This window comes from Prenolepis imparis, unplaced genomic scaffold, assembly GCF_030444845.1.
Source record: "Prenolepis imparis isolate NDT839.2.m4 unplaced genomic scaffold, iyPreImpa1.0 SCAF_11, whole genome shotgun sequence".
NCBI classification, from domain to species: domain Eukaryota; kingdom Metazoa; phylum Arthropoda; class Insecta; order Hymenoptera; family Formicidae; genus Prenolepis; species Prenolepis imparis.
In genome coordinates, this window is record NW_028141169.1 from 2856023 (window position 1) to 2876840 (window position 20818).

The window sequence follows — 20818 nt, forward strand, 5'->3', positions numbered from 1 at the left end:
AATTTATAAGACCATAAGATACGTTGTAAATTAAAAATGTTGAATTTCTTAACTTACTAAAAGAATATAAATAATAATGTTTTTTTGCAATTTATAAAATTATAAGATATGTTAATAGAAGATAACGTATTTATGGACGAGAAAAGATTAAATATTTAGTTGTATTCTCTATATACCTGATTTGTTAAAGTTCCAGCGAAGTGCGTTTCAACGTCAAATGTGAAAGAGTCATTGGCCGTCAGGTCCATGAACTGCTTAGTATGCTCATAAATCACTTTACTATTGTTTATATCTTTCTGAGTAAATCGCTCGACCTCGAGCCATACCCCTTCACTTGTCTCCATTATAACTTTGCCTAAATGAGGCCCGTTTCGTACAGTGTATCTGATCTCCCTCGCTTCGTCGGAACACGTCGTTAATAAGAGTTTGTCTGATATTAATTTCTTAGTAAGGGGAAATACATTAAGAGGCATATTGTGTTCGATGTTCAGACGAACTGGCTTTGTCGTTATTAAGATCGTGTAAAACTCCGTCGTGTATATCCCGTCACTTAATATGAAGTTAAATTCGCCATCAGATCCGTCTGAAAAAATATTGCACATTTTCACTTTTTCGTATTAAATTAAAAAAAAAAAAAAATTTGCAAATTTATTAATTAGAAAAATATTGATATATTAACGTGATTTCCTGAAATAATTTTCCATATCAGAAATAATTAAAAGATCATTATGCATTATTTCATATATTTTAATATATAATTATTTCATACATTTTAATATCAAATTAATTAATAATTTTTATTACTCAAAATTAATCTTTATTAATAATCTTAATTAATAATTATTAGCATTTTATATATCATATTTGTATAATTATAAAAGTGATCTGGCTAATTATAAATTAATTTTTGAATATTATAATATACTCACTCGTATGTGTGAACATCACTTGCAATTCGTTGATTTGACTCTGCGTGAAAGTATAGATGTCCATCTCGCGTGCACTAGTCAACGAGATGTATCCGTTTCTCACTCCAGTAACATTGAATCTTATATCGTGCGGGGCGGTGTCATTGTCAATAGCCGCCAAGTTTGTCGACGTCAAGATAACGGATCCACCTTGCCAAACATTAAGTTTAGTTCTGTTCACCAGTACAGGAATCTCGTCGTTAACAGGCTGAACAATAATCGATACGTCAAACGGCTCGCTTATCTTGTCACCAGCGGTGACAACCATCCTGAAGGAATCCTTCGAAAATTCGTCCCCGTTATGCTTGTACAGTATAACTCCGGCATTCAAGTGCTTTTGCGAGAATTTCTTCACTTGAGTATTCTTCGTGGAATCGAGAATCGTACCGTGCTGCGGCTTCTCCGTTATTCTGTAATCCGACAGCTTGCCGGCGTAATACGGCGTCACGACCGAGAAGTTCGATTCATTTAACATCACGCTCTTGCCTTCTACGACGGTGAAGCTTTTCGCCTCGACGTAGAGTTTTTCCGGTACGATCACAAAATTCACACTCAGACCGCGTAACCACGTGATACCGTTGGTAACATCTACAATGAAACGATCGTTCGTCTGATTCATCACTGATTGAACGTAGAAGACGCGACCGTTGTTTATTAGACTCTGCTCGAAATGTTTTACCGCGTTGCCGCTGTACTCTTCCTTCATCTCCTCGCTGTGTTCGTCGTAGATCTGTAAATCTAGGTAGCCGTTTTGCGGCCACTCTCGCACGAAATAAACAATTTCGATCGGCGATATTTTAGGATGCATTATCTCGAGGCTCTTTCGACTCAGCAGGATACTTGTAGCCTCATCGACGAATATCGTCTCGTTGTTTTGGATGATCAACGATTCCCAATAGCTTTCTGGATAGACTTTGATCATGAATATACCTTCGGCCTCTGCACCTTTAACAAACACCTTGAACCTGAAGACGTCCTTCGTCGAGGAACTACCTAGATGCTTGTACGACACAATACCATGCTTTAAATCATCCTCTGTAAAACTATTCGACTCTCGACCATGCTTCAGTAATATACCAAGCTTCGGTCTTTCCCATACAGTGTACTTGATGTCCTTCTCTGTGGTATACACATTTGTTTCTATCTCCAGTTCTTTTGATCGAAGCACTACAGACTTGTTAAATTGAACAACCGTGCCGTTGCTCTCGCGTAACCTGATATAGGGTGGACTGGCTTGAATTTCAAGAGAATCAATTCTGTAAAAATGACCGTCGGTGATACCGAATTCAATTTTTTCGCGTTCATCCCCTTGATGCCGGAAGAGTATCACACCGTCGTCGATTTCCTGTTGCGAGAACTCGCGTATCTGTACCGAAGGATTAGTCACCTTGTATATTCCGCTTTTTCGGGTGTCTCTTCTGGTATAAATAAGTTCACTCGCACGAGTACCAATATCTTTATCTATGTAAGCGAGATCCTTGTTCGTTATCAATTTTTCACCTTTCGATACAACATGAAAGATCTTATTAATTATTCGTTCCGGCGGATTATCGTTTTTCATAATGATCTCAATTCGAAACTTTCCGATGTACATAAAGTCCACGGAATCCAGAGATATCGCCACAAACTCAAAGGAATCCTCTTTCGTCTCAGAATCATCGTGCACATAATATACTGTTTGCGTCAACACATCTTCGAATGTAAAAGACGAGACGTTCTTTTGTCCTTGCGATCTCGAACTATTTGCGATGGAGAGCCAACCATGATTCGGTTTTATTGTAAGATTGTACATCAAAGAGGATACACCGTATTCCTTTGGATTCATATGCGTGATCCTCAGAGGCACTTTCGAGCCCTCGTCAACTTTCAAATTCTCCACGCCCTCCAGCGAATTGCTATTCTTGCCGAGATAATATCGAAATTTCAAGTTGGCGTATATGTCGACGCATTGAGGTGCATTGACCTTGAACATTATTTCGTCGAAGATATTGGAATAAGATCGTCTGAATAGACGGTAGTTCACTCTTCCGGCCTCGATGTCCTCCTGCGTGAAAGTACTAGCCGTCACGAGTTTATGATCGGATAGAAATAGATCGCCGTATCTTGGTCCCGTTGTGAGAGTGAAGACGATCTTATTCGGCGATGTAACTAGTGGATTCGTCTGGTACCTCAAGTGATTACTCGTGATAATAACGTTAGACGCGTCGGTGAGATTAACAGGCATCCTTCTGGTCTCCTTCAACTCGAGATCGATGAAGGTAATACGGAAGTCGTACATCTGCTGCGTCTTCACTTCGCGCACGCTCGCTTGAAATTTAAATTCGTCTTGATTAGGGCTGCCGACGTTATGAAGATAACGAACAGTATGCGATTCCATGTCTCGGCTAGTAAAATGATCGACATTTAACCAACTGTTAGAGACGTCCCTCAATTTTTGTAAAACACCATAATGTGGCGGTGAGACGATATCATAACGAATATCGATGGTGTTGTCGTCCGAATTCGTGGCGAACGAGAGATTTGCGGGTGTCAAATAAGAGAATGAACGGTGCACCACAACGAGACCGGTATTGTGTGTCAATTTGATTTGCAATGGGTAAGCCGATACGCGCAAATACGCGGGTTGACTGGTCTCGATGCCGTCGCTAACTTGTAAGCCCAACATTGCATTCGGTTTGGCTGAAAGTAAATTAAATGTACATATATATTAGATTGACAAAAATTGTCAATAAAATATAACGTTAAAATATACTAGTAATAATAATAGTTATCGTGCATTTACTTATACATTACGCGTGTACGTATACATTAAAAATAAAAAATAATTATGAAATAAAAGACGAAATAAAAAAAAACGAATAAATATGAATAAAAGATACAGCGTGTTTTACGCGATTATAATAATAAGCCATTACCGTTTCCACGATGCACATAAGCAATAAGGCCTTGCAATAATTCAGCCTGCGTGAACGTGTCGATAGGTCGAAATGGAAAAGTAACCCTCTCGATGTGACCGGCGTCGGTATCCGCTCGTAAAACCGTATAGATCAGCATTTCCGACGGGGTGTCGGCGTCTATAGCCCATATTAATTCCTTGGTCAGTGTTTTTCTCGTACCCTGCAAATATCAGCGTTTTTCGCACATTTTATATTTGTCTGAAATCACATTCGACGCGATATGCTATAGCAGCATATTGAATGAAAGGACGCGTCGAATCGGCGAAAAAATGCGCCGTTGTTTTCATACTGACATAAAACGCATCAGGCGAGATAGCGAACATACATCTCAATTTATATAACAATCAAACTTTTGTATTCGGAGAATTGAAAAAGATGAATCGATATACATATATCGATATTAGAGACAGAGAGAGAGAGAAAGAAAGAGCTTGTTTTTATTTCAATATTATTAAGAAATATTTAATACATGTTTGTGTCAATCTATATATTTATATTACCTATAATATATTCTTAATATAATTTATAATTCCTCTCTACAAATTGTAAAAATATTCATGTATATATACTAGAATAACACAAGCGCGCGCCATTCTTCGATTTTATATTAAAAAGAATGATATTTAAAAAAAATAATATAAAGTTTGTTTAAACTCGATTAATATTTTTTCACAGAAATCAACTGATTAAAGCGTTAATTTGCTAATTAAATTTTATAATAATAATATGGTAAAAAATTAAAATAATAATATGTTGTAAATAATATGTTATAATACCTTATTCTTGATTAATATTTTTTGACAGAAATCAGCTGAGAACTGTCAAAAATATTATAACATATTATTTAAAACATATTATTATTTTAATTTTTATATATATAATATATTATTTTAAAAATTAATTAGCAAATTAAAGCTTTAATCAGCTGATTTCTGTCAAAAAATATTAATAAAGCGAAAATTTGCTAATTAAATTTTAAAATAACAATATGATATAAAAATTTAAATAGTAATATTTTATTTTATTTGTTACAGGTAGCATTGCTGATAAGCTGCGCGCGAGTTTGACTGCAAGATTCTCGGGTGTCGAACGGACGTTGATTCGTGCGATTATAGTTTTCGCGTCGTTTTTTCTCATTGCGCAATGTACACGAAATTCGCGCGTCGCGTCGGGAGTGTCGTGTAAAGTTTCGCGTATCGGGAATGCCGTGTAAAGTGTCGGGCGATCGTAATTATTCGTGTTTTCGCGAGTGTCATGAGTGCTACCAAGAGAGGAGGAGGAGGCCCGGGGTGGCATCAGGCGACAGCGGGGCAACTGTGAGGTATGAAAATAAAAACATTTTTTTCTAAACTGTATTGACAACAGATATTCCGTTTCCAGACTTTTAAAACACCCTGTACACACACACACATAATTAACTTATGTATATAATAACAGTATATACATAATTTGAATATTTTGTTTTCAGATCAATGTGCTGTGTACCAACTCCACTATTGCACGTATCGGTGAGTGTTTATTTTATAACATTTCTATAGGTAATGGGGATGTATAAAGCTGGCTCCTCATTTCGTGGAAACTCATAAATAATTAAGAGTTCTGGCTTTATTTTCAATAGTTCTATTATTGAAGATAAAGCCAAAACTCTTAATTATTTATGAGTTTCCACGAAATTATACGCCGGCTTCACACACATATTATTATTTTAAAATTTAATTAGCAAATTAACGCTCTATTAATATTTTTTGAGAGAAATTAGCTGATAATAAAGCGTTAATTTGTTAATTAAATTTTAAAATAATATGTTGCAAATATTAAAATAGTAATATGTTTTTAAATAATATGTTATAATACTTTATTCGCGATTCATATTTTTTGACAGAAATCAGCTGATAATTGTCAAAAATATTAATCGAATTGAAAGTATTATAACATTTTCTTTCTAAAAAAGGCATGTTAAGTCGATTCTTGCAAGGATTGTTGCTTCTTTTCCGCGATGCTGATTGACTGTCTCGATGTGCATTGTACTTACGTTATATTCGTAGCATTTAGAGAATTAGTAGTTTGATAGTTTGTTCGAAATAAAATAAAATAAAATAATATGTTTTAACTAATATGTTATAAAACTTTAAACTCGATTAATATTTTTGATAGTTATCAATTGATTTCTATCAAAAATATTAATCGAGTTTAATATATTATAAACATTATTTAAAACATATTACTTTATTTAATTTTATTTTGAACAAACTATCAAACTACTAACCCTCTCAATGCTACGAATATAACGTACAATGCGAATCGAGAGTCAATCAGCATCGCGGAAAAGAGGCAACAATACTTGCGAGAATCGACTTGCCTTTTTAGAAAGGGAATATATTAGATATATGGCAAATATCATATGTGACAAATCAGAGAGTTAATAGTTTAATAAATTATTTACTAAAGCTTTAGTATTTGCTAAAATAACTGTAATACTAACTGTAATAATAACAGCTCGATATACATATAAATGAGATTAATCCACCGCAAATTACAATCGCAATTACAATTGCTGAGTTCATATCGCGATTATTCCTGTTCCGAGAATATGCATCCGTGATGATATATGAAAGAAACATTCGTTATGCGCATACGTGCTATATGTACATACATACGCATACCCTCGAACTTACACGCGCGGTTAATTAAGAGCGATGACCGAGCGAGTTAAATCGATTTCGCTGCGGCTAAATTGCCACGTTCTACGAAGATGCACGAGCTATAAGTAAACTACTATTTCATTCGGCCCCCATTAATTGATTTAGTTGAGTAGCATGAACCGGCGGTTTTGTTTCAGTCAAATCGGATGCAACGTGTTTCGAATTAGCGCGGTGACAGTGAGAAAAAATGCATCGAGTAAAAAGCGTCTCGAAACTCTAAGCCAGAAAAAAAGGAACTTGTATAGTTTATTTTCGTATCTTACTTGGGCCAGACGTAGTACTTTCGCGGTCGGAATCTCGAGCAACGGCGGATCGTTGACAGGAGTGACATTGACGTGAAGGGGGAACCTGAGGTGTCCTTGTAGGTATCCTGGGAGTGTATAGCCTGTCCCGGCCACCAATGTCAATTCCAGAATCATGCTGTCCTCTGTGGTTTCGCTACCGTCATGCATGTACTGTATCTGTCGAGACAAGTCAATTATCGTAAGGATAATGCTATCAACATTCTCGTAGAGATTTAGACGTAATGCTAACGTAATGCGGACTTCTCTCGTAAAACATAGAAAAATTGAGTAATTAAAAAAAACTTTTAAACTTTTCATTGAATATTTTTTTTTAATAGCTATTTCTCTGAATCGTAAAGAGAATAAACGATGCGTTAATTTGCGTTAGGTTGCGTTTTCTACGTTTGCATTGTTCCGCGGGTGTAAATTTGCATACGAAAGAAAAATCGCGCGAATGTCAGTAATCTGCCATCAGCGTTATCGCGGTATCAGTAAGAGACCGCACCTTACAACGAGGAACGTGTGGACTTTAACTTGCGGTAGCTCGCCGTTCCACCGAGAATCTCAAACGGCAAACACACACTACGTCGTGCTACGGAATCAGAATTAATCATGGGCGAGTACATCGGAGTACACCAGACTCGTGTTATCCTTTCTGGCGTTTGATCTGACACTCGAGATCGACCGCGGTTGAAATTAATTAGAGCAACCGGGGGTTAAGTCCGGCGGTCGTCGATTAGCATATCGAGTGGGCGTCGTCCTCGGCGTCGATCCGACTCGAGACAGAGGAAAGATGCGAGCTTTTTCTCCCTCTTCCCTACTCCCTTTCTCTCCCTTTTTCTTTTAACGATTAGAAAGCAATTGACAGTTAACGGCAGGCGAACGAATGCGACGATGGATAAAAATGCGGCCGATGATGTGATCTCTAACGAAAAAGCATTAATGAGCGGTGGCGGAGCGGTTTATAAATAGAGCACTGTCGCTAGATAAATTGAGTGTGGAGTAGTGGAGAAGTAGGCGCGAGCGAGCGCGCAGCAAGTCGGCTGAGCAACCCTCCGTGTTCCCGCCAACGATTCTAAAGTTAGTCCTTACGGCGGGTACTATGTATAGCAGCGCGTGGTCCTATGACGAATTGGAAGAACACATGACTTTCCACGGCGCCTTGTAAGGTCTACGGGAGGATCGGCTGGCCGGCCGGTCGGCCTCTCGAAGCCGCATTTAGTTACCTGATATTAATTAATGTCAGGTGCACGCCGCGACCGAGTTTCGCCTCTTACACGTGTCCCCGCAAACTCCTCGGCGATTTCGAGCTTTATCGTCACACGTGTTAGCGACAGGTGGACACTAATATCGCCGCATTCGTCGCGATCGTCGGACTTACGTCGATTCGAGTCGAGGAGTTCTAAGCGCGGTTTACCGTTAATTCGAGAATTGATAAATCGAGAATTCGAGAATTTGTGTGATAAATTGATCGCTAATCGATTACCTTATCTTGATTGATATCCTGCAATGTGAAGGAGTGATCGCTTCGGGATGTTAAAAGATCCAACGCCAATGTTCCGTAAATTGGCGGTGTCACCAGGGTGAATACGACGTTGGATTCTTCCACGCCGTATTTGGCAATGTCCAATACCATCGCGATGTTTTCATTCGTTACTAGCACGTGCTCCCCCTCGGAAACTAGTAGAGGACTCAGCGAGAGAATTTCTAAGTTTACAGGTAGGGTGGCATTCGAATAGATCTGCAAAAGCGCCATATTGTCTCCTTATATTTTATGAATGCAAATATTATAGTCTTAAATATATCTCGTGCATTTAATCTTCAATATTAAATATCCCGATGAAATTTATATTATAGAGTTTAACATCTAACATTGATTGCATAAGCGATAATCGTTAAAAAATAATATAGTATATCTTGATTAAGTTAGACATGCATAAATCCATACGTTAGCTGCCGGTGACATAATTAATTCGTAATCCTCGCGTGGGCGGAACGTCATTGAGAGAAATTCGATTAAAATTGATCTACCTTGTAATCCTCGGCGTAATTCGGTTTGATGCACAGCGACTGGTCGCAGTTGCACTTAAATGAATTGACGCCCAGCTGTATGCACGACGCATCGGGTACGCAAGGATCCGCCTCGATGCACGGGTATCCCCAGACGCATCCAACGACGATACCCTGACTGACCTTGACGTCCGGTAAACCGAGATCCTTATTGTCCAGCATCATGTTTCGTATACAGCCCTTGTAGCTCACATCGCCGGATCTGAGACCCTTGCCTAAGGCACGGGCGCGTTTATTCAGCTCCGTGCCGCCGATATACAGGGTATCGGCCAGATCGAGAAAACGATTGCCACCGGACGGCAGGGCCATCGTTCTCTCGTGATGATCGACGGCGATGCCGAGACCGTTTGGATTGAAGTCCACGATTACGTTGTGCCATTTACCGTCCGCCACCGCGGTACCGTGTATCAGTTCGGTCGGGCCGTTTCCCTTGTTCATCAGCAATCGTATTTTACCCTCGAACAACTCGATACCGAGGAAATCAGCGTAGGATGATTGCCCGGTGTTGTAGAGCAATAGGCCGCTCTCGGCATTGGTCTTCAATTCGAATTCCCATCTGCAAAGAATCGTCAGAGGGGATTGACAGGAAACTTCGTTACTATATCCTGTAAGAAAAAAGGAGTATCGGAATCGTCCCCGATATCCGAGAGTTCGAATCCGAGTCGTTCGATTTTACGAGCCTTAGTGGAGAGAATATCTTTCTAGATAATGCTGCTGTTGCTAGAGCAGTGTTGTCGATGGAAAATTCCGACTATTGCGTATCTTAGTAATCAGATTAGAATTTCGCGGTTGATTTCTTCGATTCACAAGTGCTGCAATCGATGCGGCGAAGCAGTAAAAATACTGAACGAGAAATTTTTACGAACGACTGGTCGAGCGTGACGTTGTCGGACAAAGATAGCGTTCCGTTATGAAATGAGAAAACTAATTATCTTTTGGAAAAGTAAACCGTAATCGAGTTGCCACTAAATCTTGATAAAAGTCTATGAATCTGAGAGATATAAAATACAACAATAATCGATATATAAAATATAATGTAATAGAAAATATAAAGTAATTTGAAAATTTATTGATAATTTGATCATAACATTTTTATATAAAAATATTGTTTCTACAAAGTATAGTTGCATGTTTTGTTATTCGTTTAATTCATCGCTTCTTAGACGGTGTTCAGATCTCACGCTGCAGAACGCGATTAAGTAGGCAAAATATTATTCGTGCAACACGAGTTAAACGAGCGAGGCAATGCGAACGATGGTAGAAGAGGGAAAGGAGAAGATTGCTCGCCGTGAATTTATAATTGTAATCAAATCAAATTTCGCTCGGTCGACTTCTACTCGGAAAACTTTGGGACGAGTGATTTTCGTATCTTGTGCGCGAAGGCGCCACGACTGCTGCGAACACGAAAGCCGATTATTTACTTCAACGGGCGGATTCATTGCTTTTGAAGTAACAGTACAGCAAAGAGTTACATACACACAATGGCGGTTACAGATGCGGACTTTCATTATAATAGCGGACATAATACTATAGAATAACAACAGCAATAAATTAGAAACAAAATTATCATTGTGTAGGTTTTAAATATTATGTTATATTATTGTATAATAAATATTAATATATTATACAACAATATTTCCTCACAATGAGATATTCTCAATATATTAACTTTTTTCTCATTAATATCTCGACGATTGTCATAATTTTGTCCTTTATTTTCTGCATTTTTATCATTCTTCGTTAATGACATAGTAAAAAGTCACAAATGATGTGTAATATTAGGGTATAGAAATAAATTTGGCACGAGATGTTACCGCGTCTCTTGACACACACGTGTTATAATTAAGCTTCGAGCCAAGTTTAATTGCGTGAATCACAATTATCGAGAATTATGTCATCGTTTAACTCTGTTAAATGGAATTAATGAAGATGCCCGATATGTTAGTACGTGTCTTACTACACAATACAATTCGCAACGGATGTAGGCAAATGTGTACCTGTGCGAATTGTAAACGCAATTAGTTGTGTACATGCTGGAGGCACGTAAGGACGTTCTAATACGGTCCGCTTGTGTTTCCGCGTTCCTCATCAGTCGATGCTTTGCTTTTGAAAGTGCAATGCAACGTGTGTTTGCGTGCGCTTTTTTTACAATCACAATTGATTTTCAAGAAAATTAAATTCGTTTGAAGAATTGCTGCGGTTGAAATTAAAAGAAATCTATCCTCTTAGAAATATTTCAATTTTTTTCAAGCTTTATCAATTTAAATTGAGAGAATATATGGAATATAAATATTATATATAACTTGATCTGTGCTAAATATAATATTAAATGTAATAATACGTAATAATTATGAAAAAATTATGAAAATAATTATGATAAATTAGATGACGTATAAACGGTGAATGGGAATTGTAGTTATCGGTTTGAATAGAGATAACTCGAGCGTTCGTACAAGTCATGCATACACACACGTGGCATTTGAATCTTCCATCAATTGAACTCAGAGAGCGCATGTCGAAATCTTCACGGTCCATCGACTTCACGTAGAACGTCATGAAAGGAAGACAGTTACGATTATTCAGTCACCCACTCAATTCCGCCTATTTATCCGTTTATCGACGAGACAGTAGTATACCGTACGTAGTAGTCGTACGTATTTGTGTCCGATACGTGGAAAGATGTCGCAGAGTTCTCCTCAAACATTTAATGCGAAAAACCGGACCAGTTCTTTGTCTAGCTTTTAGCCGGATTATACACATTGTATAACGCAACAGGTTTCAACATTTATTTTCTCAGATAAGTGTTGAATTAAGGTACTCTACCCGGAAGTAGTGCGCTTTTAATTCGGGGCAACAAAAGAGCTGGAGTATCTACGTCCGGAGCTTCCGCGATCCCATAAGACACGTGAAACCGTGCGCGCAACCAGGACTTAACTACCTGTATATGAAGACCGGTATTAACTGCGCTTACCCGATGCACACCGCATTCGTGTGAAAATGAAACGTTTTTCCGCTTCTTAGTGCACTCCCGAATAATTTTCGCGTGGACAATGTAGCGAAGACACACTTGGCTCAGGCGAGGTTTTTAGTCTTCTCGGACGTGCTTAGCATTTTCGTGCCATTTTGGTCGCGCGAATAAAGCATTGAATGAATCTGCATTTTTCGCGAAAATTAATAACCCCCTTCTCTTCCCCAAAAAGATAGAAACGTAAATTGTAAGCGAAATAATGTATGTACATCCTATAGTGTACGTTTTTTTTTCTTTCTTTTCTTTAAACATGCTCTCCATCTCCGTTGCTTTTAATTTATAGGAACAAAAGCTTTGGAGAATTTGTGGATTTATTCTGAGGATATTTCGAGAAATACTGGAGATCCGAGAGATTGTAATGCATGCAATCTTTCCGTGGGAAATTTGTAATATGCATGCTTGCACATATTCACTCAGAGATAAAAAAAAATGACGCGTTTGCCCGTGTCTTAAAAACTTTTTAATTTCTTTTGAAGAATACGCTATAGATGTATTTTCAATTACAATCTGTAAGTTTTCTCTCATTAACAAATATAGTACATATTTTCTTTTATTTAATAAGATTAAGATTAAAATCTCCCAGATTGTCCGTTTTAATTAAATAATGATTTTATACATATGATTTAAAATTTAATAATATTATACTTATACTTTGTATTAAAAGAGCTTATTGAAATCATTGCTTTGTACGAGCTATTTATCATCCAATAAAATTGTACTCTGCCTGGCTGTGTGTATATATACCGCGATATTTATAGTATAAATAATGATCCAAGGCTCTCTGCGTATTTCGTGAATAGTATTAATTCCACAAACGACTACTCGCGTTTTAAGTAGCTTTATCATTATGTGTGAGCTTTCTAGTCAATCGACTGTCCTCATCTCGAAGTCCTTATATACCGTACTGAAAAGAGGGATCAAAGTGTCTCTATTGACGAAGTGTTGCTGCTTGTCTCGTTGCGAGAGTTAACGGCGACGTAACTCTCGCGATTGAAATAGTTGTTTCCGAGCTTTTCGAGACGATTTAACAACGCTCTCACGGGTTTAGTGCTCGTTAAAAGCTACGCGAGAGATGAAAGTGGTAGGAATCGCGTAACATGAAAGGCCTTCTCTGACCGATGGCTTGAATGCGGTGTGGATGTAGATATACAGGCAAGGGAATGCGAGTTATGCGACCCCGCCGCCGACCTCGGTGAAACGGATTTCCCGCGGTATTACCATAAGATATTGGATTCGTGAACCAACGTATTTATTTTACGCGATAGTGCGCGATAGAATCGCCGGTAAAATTGGAGCGTCGCTTCATATGTCTCGTAAGAAAAAAAATGGAAATGAATGGAGCTTGCGCGAATGTTGAGTTTCACGATGTCTGCGAAATTTCTCCTTCAACTTGCATCATTGTCGAATAAATTTAAAGCTAAATGATAAAAAAAGTAATTAAATAATAGGCTCGATATAATTGTTTAACGAGATACGGATATCGCATCCTTTTTTGCATCGGTATAAACATTATCGAAATGAAACAGCTGATAGGGGTTGCGCCGTGACAGTTTAATTACGTTTTCCACGGTTTTGTACATGTGCGGGGCGATGGTAAATGGAAGCGTATACATTACAACGGAAAGCGGTACTTTTGGTATATACCTTGAACCGGAGCGCGGAATGGGGCGCGGAATGGCGACGAAGGCGCCGTCCTCGACGAAGCTGACTTCCGTGCTTCTCGTGGCGTCGAATTCCGGTGAACAACCCCACGTTACGGCTGTTGCCTCCGACTGGCCCTTCCTCGACCTGGCGTATTCTATAACTTTGGCGCCGTTGTAGATTATGTCAGCCATGCATCCTCTCAGATAATCCGTGTGTCCTGCGAATCAGACGGGTCAAGAATTTTAGTCTCGCAGATTATTCTCGATACGTATATAATATACGCGCTCGTCGACAGTGAAAAGGGACGAAAGGACGTAATGGCGACACGAACTTTGTGGACGCGTTCGCGTTTTGAATAAATTTGCAAAATATGCTCAAACGTTTTATAGATAGAGCTTCATAGGTGGTCCATTAAACATTATATTAATGAGGTCATTATTGATTCGCGTCGCTTGAAATGTTACCTAGAAATATAACCAGGAATGATTCCAATTCCAGAAAAATGTAGATTTTTAAATAACTACAGATGTAACTGTTACTTTTCCTTCAGCTAGATTGTTTATAATTAATGAATCTAAGAGAAACTGATTCTAAACGATCAATTGTGGCATATTTAATATTAATCGCCACACAAGCATATATAAGCGACTTTTTATCTCAACAATTTTCTTATCGAGAAGAGATTGTAGCGAAAGACTGAAAATGGAGCAAAACTAAATTTTCTTGTCTGATTTTGTTGAATTGTAAGAGTCGTTTTTAAAATGTAATTTCGTCGAGAAATTTCCTGGAACGTAACGTTGTCATCTTCATAATCATGAAGAAGCAAGCTATATGCACTATATGTACATTATGTACGCGATTTACTCATTTGAGACAGATGCAACGGATTCGGCGAAATCGGTGGTTTCGCGCTGCGGGCGGTTTCTCTGCGACACGAAGTTAATTGTCTTCGTGTGTGACTGGAGGGAGCATCTCCGGGATAAGTTGGTGGATTATCCTCGAGCTACGGCGTGTCGATGGCTACTGCCACTCCGCACGCGACAGAAACCGACGAGAGATATGTGTATATGTATAAGCGGTCCGAGAGCGGGCGTTTATTGGCACGCCGCGGAATCGCGGAGACAGTTTGCGATGGAATACCGGCGGTTGTGCGCTATAAACCAGCCCGGTCTCTATTTACTATGTCGTTGCGGCATACCCCGATCGTAGCCAGCCCCGCGACACCGTTCTCGGTCTTTAGCTCTTTTTACATAATGCAAAATTTTATTGATTGATAAGATGTTCTGGCGCATCGCCAATCTCCCGCCCCTCATTTCTCCTTGTCGCGCTGTAGGACAGCGGTTTATACGCGTCTCTAAACATTGGCGGTGTGGTTGGATTCGCCCAGCATGGATGCTGCGACACGTCGCGTCGGGGCGAAATAACGATTTTCGGAAGATGGATTTGCATGGGTAACGGCAATGATATTTCAGTGGTCTTATTTTGATGAACCACGCGTTGGGTTTAACAAGCATTGGTTTTGTCGGAATCGCGCGCTAAATGGAAATACTCTTCTTTTATTGAATTTTTCTCCGCTCTCTTAATTAAAAACGTTTTTATCTCCTATCTCTTCAATATATATACGACCATTCAATAAACGTCTGAATTATAGGTGTGTTAATAAAAAATTAATACACCTGCGGTAAAATAGAGACAATACGAATTTCATATATTTATAAGAACATATACATCTTAAATATTATACATGAGATAAAAAACAACAAATAAAGAAATTATTTTAATCGAGAAAGAAAAGATAAATTTCTCGCGAGATATAAATCTATCTAGATATCACGAAGTAACAATCATGTTGAAAAACTGTAAAATCGCAAAATAATTTTTACAATAGTAAGATTTCAGATAAATTTATAATGTATATTTATATAGTAAAACAAAAGAGCTTGTATAGGTATTAGGATCTTAATAATTATAGGATCTTATTAAAATATATATACTTTCATTGATTTCGCCCAGCTATCAAATATATGTTGTGCGGCGAGAATATTCTCTATTTCTACGGAGGCGAGTAAATGGCGGCCGATAAGCGAAATCCACGCCGAGAATCTTGCAATCGATTGTATAGGTGTACGCTTGCATTGTACAATTTTGTATGTGTAGGTGCGCGTTTATTTACACAGATATGACTAGGAATACGTGTAGATACGTGTATGTATGTGTAATGAATGTTTATGCTCTCTCTATACACAGTATTCCAAAATGTGTACAATTAAAACAGAATTCTCATATATATAATAATTTGCATTTAATATTTCCATTTAAATTATAAATTAAACTTTAAAATTAAACTTTAAATCAAGCAACTAGAAATTTTATCTCGTTAACATGAAGTGGATTTATTTTATTTCAATATGAACTTATCTTGATGTTTAATCACTGGTACGTCGAAAAGCTCAAAGTCAAGAAGTGAAGAGTTAAATCTTCTGTAGAGAAATCTATTGCAAACTACTTCAAGAATCCTATAACTCGGCAAGTAGTTGATACTATTTTCGGGTCTTCTGCAACCCTATACAGAGTCTGTACTATAAAATGAATTTTGCACCCTCCTTAGAATGCCGGGGCGAGAGTTGTCTCTTTTTCTTTATTCTTAGACTCGAGAATTTAGCGAGACTCATGCTAGAGAATTAATAAGACCTTCTCCAAGGAGTGGGCCACAGGGTACAAATGAATTGTCATGAATATGTAAATTGAATTTCGAGCTGGTCGGCGAGTATTATGCGTGACGGTCGACGGGATAACGATGGGGGCGCGTCTACAGGGAGAATAAGAGAGACAGAGAGAGAGATGGAGAGGAAGAGAGAATGATGCTGTTTGCGCTCTGATCGTATTCAATTTCGTCCGCGTCAATTCAAATGGAACGACTTGGTTGAATTTTTTTTTTGTTTTGCTACGAAAAAATGATAACCTGGCCTGGCTGCAGCTGATGCGCCGGGCCTGCATTAAAGAGCCCAGTCGTTATGAACCTGTTTATGGCACATATGAAACACGAAGAGCGCAATCGTTCGGGCATAAGAACCAAGTTTTATTCTAAACAAGTCATATACGCGCGCAGACATACACATACACATAGGAAAAGAAATCGTGAGCACAACGCAAAAATTGTGCACGTTATAAATGCTGGTTACACCTCTGAATTTATGAATTCTTATTCCTCGCAAACTCTTAAATTTCCCGCGATTTTTACGTTTTCACATTCCCCTGTAAAATACTCTAGCAAAATTACTTTCTAGTGTGTTTTAAATTTATTCTAATTTATTTTAACCGTAAAATGTATTATTAATTCACGCTTTTAGTATCTCACATTTTCAGAAATACTCAAAAAATAATAGTATACGATTTTTCTTCGTGTAAGAATTTTTTTGTGCGCACTTTACACAACGGATTGAAAATGGAAAAGATATCTCCGCCTTTTCTTTGTCGTCCAACTCGTAGTGTTCTATGACTGGTGGTATACTGAAGCAGAGAAGAACGTAATCCGGAATTTCGCCGCAAAGGCGTAATACAACCGAGCGTTGTAAAGCTGGGAACGGTAGCTGAAGAATTTTCCAATCGCCGTTTCTCACGAGAGGACGTATCGCGACTTTCAATTTATTCGCGGTGCAAATAGAATCGCGCGAGCCCGATAATGAAATTAGGACCGGCAACAAGATTATGAACGTGATCGATTTCACTAATATGCTTTCGCGATTGGCCAAAGTTACATACGGGCGTGGAAACACAGGTATGAAACGCTGATCGCGCGATATTTCGAACAGTAATTACGACCATTACTGATGCACGAGACAAGTATCGTTACATGTTGCCGTTAACACAACGAAAACAAAGGCAAATGTTTGAATTACATGCTCTCGTTCGTGCGATTTTGTGCAACGCGCGTTCCCGGTACTCCATTATTTAAGACGTGCCATCGCGGAAACACGAGACGGCGCGTCATGTCATACTTTCGATATAATATCAGCTGCTGTGCCGTTGTAATCACCCGTTTTCGCTCGCTGTCACGACTCAGCATGTGATGGTAAACAATTGTTTCGCTATTATAATACGCAACATTATTATTCAAAGTAATCATTCAGAAAATGCGCACTGTGACATTTTTAATGATTGACCTACATGAGAATCCGTTTTCATGTATAAATCTGAAAAATTAAAAAAATTTGTCTTATAATTTAAATCTCTAGCAATTAATTATTATTAACTCGATTTATAATGCGTAACATAATTTATTATTTCTATCGCCATCGATAGTATATTTTGAACAGTTATGCTCGTCGATCTTTCATTAATATGATTGCATTAAAAAGACCAACTTTCATTACCGAAGTACGTGAGAAAATTCAAGAAGAAAGTTCTCTGATATATTTCTGAGAAAATATATGTTAGACATATATATCAAGTTTCTGTGTTGAAAACTGTTACTTAAGATTAATTAAAGATTGCTTTTAAGTGTAATATCGCGAAATGTCACAGAATTTAAATACGAAATGAATATTGATAAATATTGAATTATTTCTCCAACAAGTTTTCTCTTTGATATTATTATGCAATTTTTTTAGAAAACTTGCTTCTGCTTATTTATATAGTATAATTTTTATCCGGAGGCACTGGATTCCTTCTATCTTGACTTTCTTACGCTCTACAACTTTTAATTCTCGAAAGTTATGGTGAGATTTTACTTTTAAGAAACACGACGTTTCATATTTTTTATTTATACTGTCTTCATCCCATTCCTGAGATTGCTATTACAGAAACTGAACAGAAACCTGCTGAAACAACATCATTCCGACGATGTTCTGTGTCGATTGACATAGTTTTCGTTATAATTTCGTTACCGCAAATAAACTTGAATATAACACAATTTTGAGAGATGATTCATTAAGATTTCATGATCGCATTATAAACTTGTCTTATATCATTGCATGAGCAATACCATTTCTCATCTACATTTTATAAATAAATATTCCAATATTGTATGAGCCATTTTTCATCCGTGTTTTATAAATAAATATTCTGATATGTACGCAAATATTCGCATTGTATACAATATTGTATAGATTTTAATTATTACGTATCATTTCTGTTAATTTAATAAATTAATCATGCAATGGAAATATTGATAATATTACGTGAATAATGTACTGAATTTATAGCTCTTTAAATTATTAAATTATTGTTTATTTCACACACGCAATAGGCTGACGATTGTCTTTTTATTCTTATTAGTGCTTATCAAATTACCGAAAAAAGGAGAAAAAGATATGCAAATATACACACATACATTTACACATAATACATATAATATTTGATATTCAATTGATATTATTGCAAATTGTCAGAGCAAAAATAAATTCGTGCATATTAATTTATCATTATAGTCACGATTGTTTCTTAAACACGCGATAGATTTTTTATTTCGGGTATGATTCATTCTTATTATCTCGACTCATATTGTCATTTAAGAAAACAAAAAGAAGTGAAATGTAATTAGCCTGTCATATTATTGATGCTTTTTACCACAATCTATGTAATTGAAACCTATCAAATTTAATTCATCTACGCGCTGCGGATTAATTTACTGCATAAACAATTATTAATTTATTAATATTGTATTATCTCGTATATTCTCTGTAGAACTCTATTTTTACATTAATTGCGCGGCCATTGTCATAATTTTATTGAATTTATTTTACGGTACATTAATTGAAGGAAAATATTAAACTAAACTATTCCATGTTTATTTAATTCTCTAAAAAAAATTTTTAAAAAGAATAATACTAAAAAATTGCGTACATATGATATATTCTACACTATTGTCGCGTCTCAAATTATTTACATTTACTTACGTTTACTTATATATTTATATACAATGGACAGCAATAATATTTATGAAAAATATCCTATACCCGATTAAATCCATCATTCTTTTATGTTTACCATAAAATTATTTACTCTTGCATATTTTTATTTTATTAATATTTTTTACATACAATATGAAATAATATTTGTTGAAAATATTTTGCGCTAAAATTTTTAACGACAGTCACAGAAAATGTCCTAAGTAAGAGTGTGCGCGAACTATTTATTAAGCGCGGCTCGTTATTATCCAATTGCAATTGTCCTCGCGATAGTTGAGTGAAATTGGCGATCATTTAACGAAATAAGGTGAAGGGAAAGGGAGATGGTCATGACCGCGGCGCAGATGCAACATCAACAAATGTGGTTTTTGCTGTCGCGTATCGAATCTAGTTCAGTCACGTGGCGAGACAATTTATCCGGATAAACCGAGCCTTGTCCGCCCTTTCCTTTGTCTGTTCTATCGTCTTACCTAGAAATAGCTCGTTGAAATCGCCCTGTCCGCCGATGAAGACGCCATAGTGTATGTTCAGTTCGAAAAAGCGACCCGGTAGTTGCGACCTCGTCGTATGTATGACATCGATCTGTAGGCTGATGTTGGCCTCGCGTCTCGTCAAATTGACCTCGTGCCAACTGAGGTCGTTCAGTGTCAATCCGCGGGCACTCGCCATCTCGTTCTCGCCTGCGCCCAGATTAATATGAACCTGCGGCAAAAAGCAGTAGGAGCGACGCTCGTAAAAGTCAGTCTCATTTTATCGGAATTATTGTAGACGCGCCGCTACCGCAAATGGGTTTTATACGTACCCCACGGTATAAATGCATTTCTGTTTTGTTTTTCCTTAGTCTCTATTTTTCTCCGAAAGGCCGGTTGTTCCCCTCTTCGAAATAGAGTTTCGGTTTCCGGCCATAGACCCGGTGTGCTTTATATACGCCTTCCGCGTTGACCAAAGCCGCGCATCGCGTGAAAAAAATGTTATGGAGACGCGTGCAATTTTTACCGATGAATAATGAGAGAGAGAGAGAGAGAGAGAGAGAGACGGTTACTTTTAGAAGATTTAATGAATGAAATAACCAACAAAACTGTGCAGGAATATCGCAAGAAACGTTCCACCATGTAATGTTAGCTTACTTCCTTTGCGGTCTCGATGGTATATGATCAAAAAGTTTTATACCTGTTGTGAAATAATTATACCGCACGGGAGAGAAAATTAGATTAAAATGAGATAAAAGTCCGTAATAAGCGATAACAATATTTCTG

The 20818-nt window shown here is 37.5% G+C and overlaps 1 protein-coding gene across 10 annotated transcripts in view; it reads right to left on the bottom strand.

The window, feature by feature from the left end:
* Positions 1-20818, bottom strand: part of Kon (chondroitin sulfate proteoglycan 4-like protein) — a 53998-nt gene that overhangs the window by 4993 nt on the left and 28187 nt on the right. For all 10 annotated transcript variants that reach the window (XM_083050012.1, XM_083050017.1, XM_083050016.1 and 7 more), the window contains 8 exons: positions 20033-20264; positions 13654-13870; positions 8943-9537; positions 8398-8652; positions 6891-7088; positions 3884-4085; positions 930-3647; positions 177-583 (listed from right to left, as the gene is read on the bottom strand). In XM_083050012.1, coding sequence (XP_082906138.1) covers positions 177-583; positions 930-3647; positions 3884-4085; positions 6891-7088; positions 8398-8652; positions 8943-9537; positions 13654-13870; positions 20033-20264 — 4824 coding nt within the window. The remainder of the gene's footprint in view (positions 1-176; positions 584-929; positions 3648-3883; positions 4086-6890; positions 7089-8397; positions 8653-8942; positions 9538-13653; positions 13871-20032; positions 20265-20818) is intronic.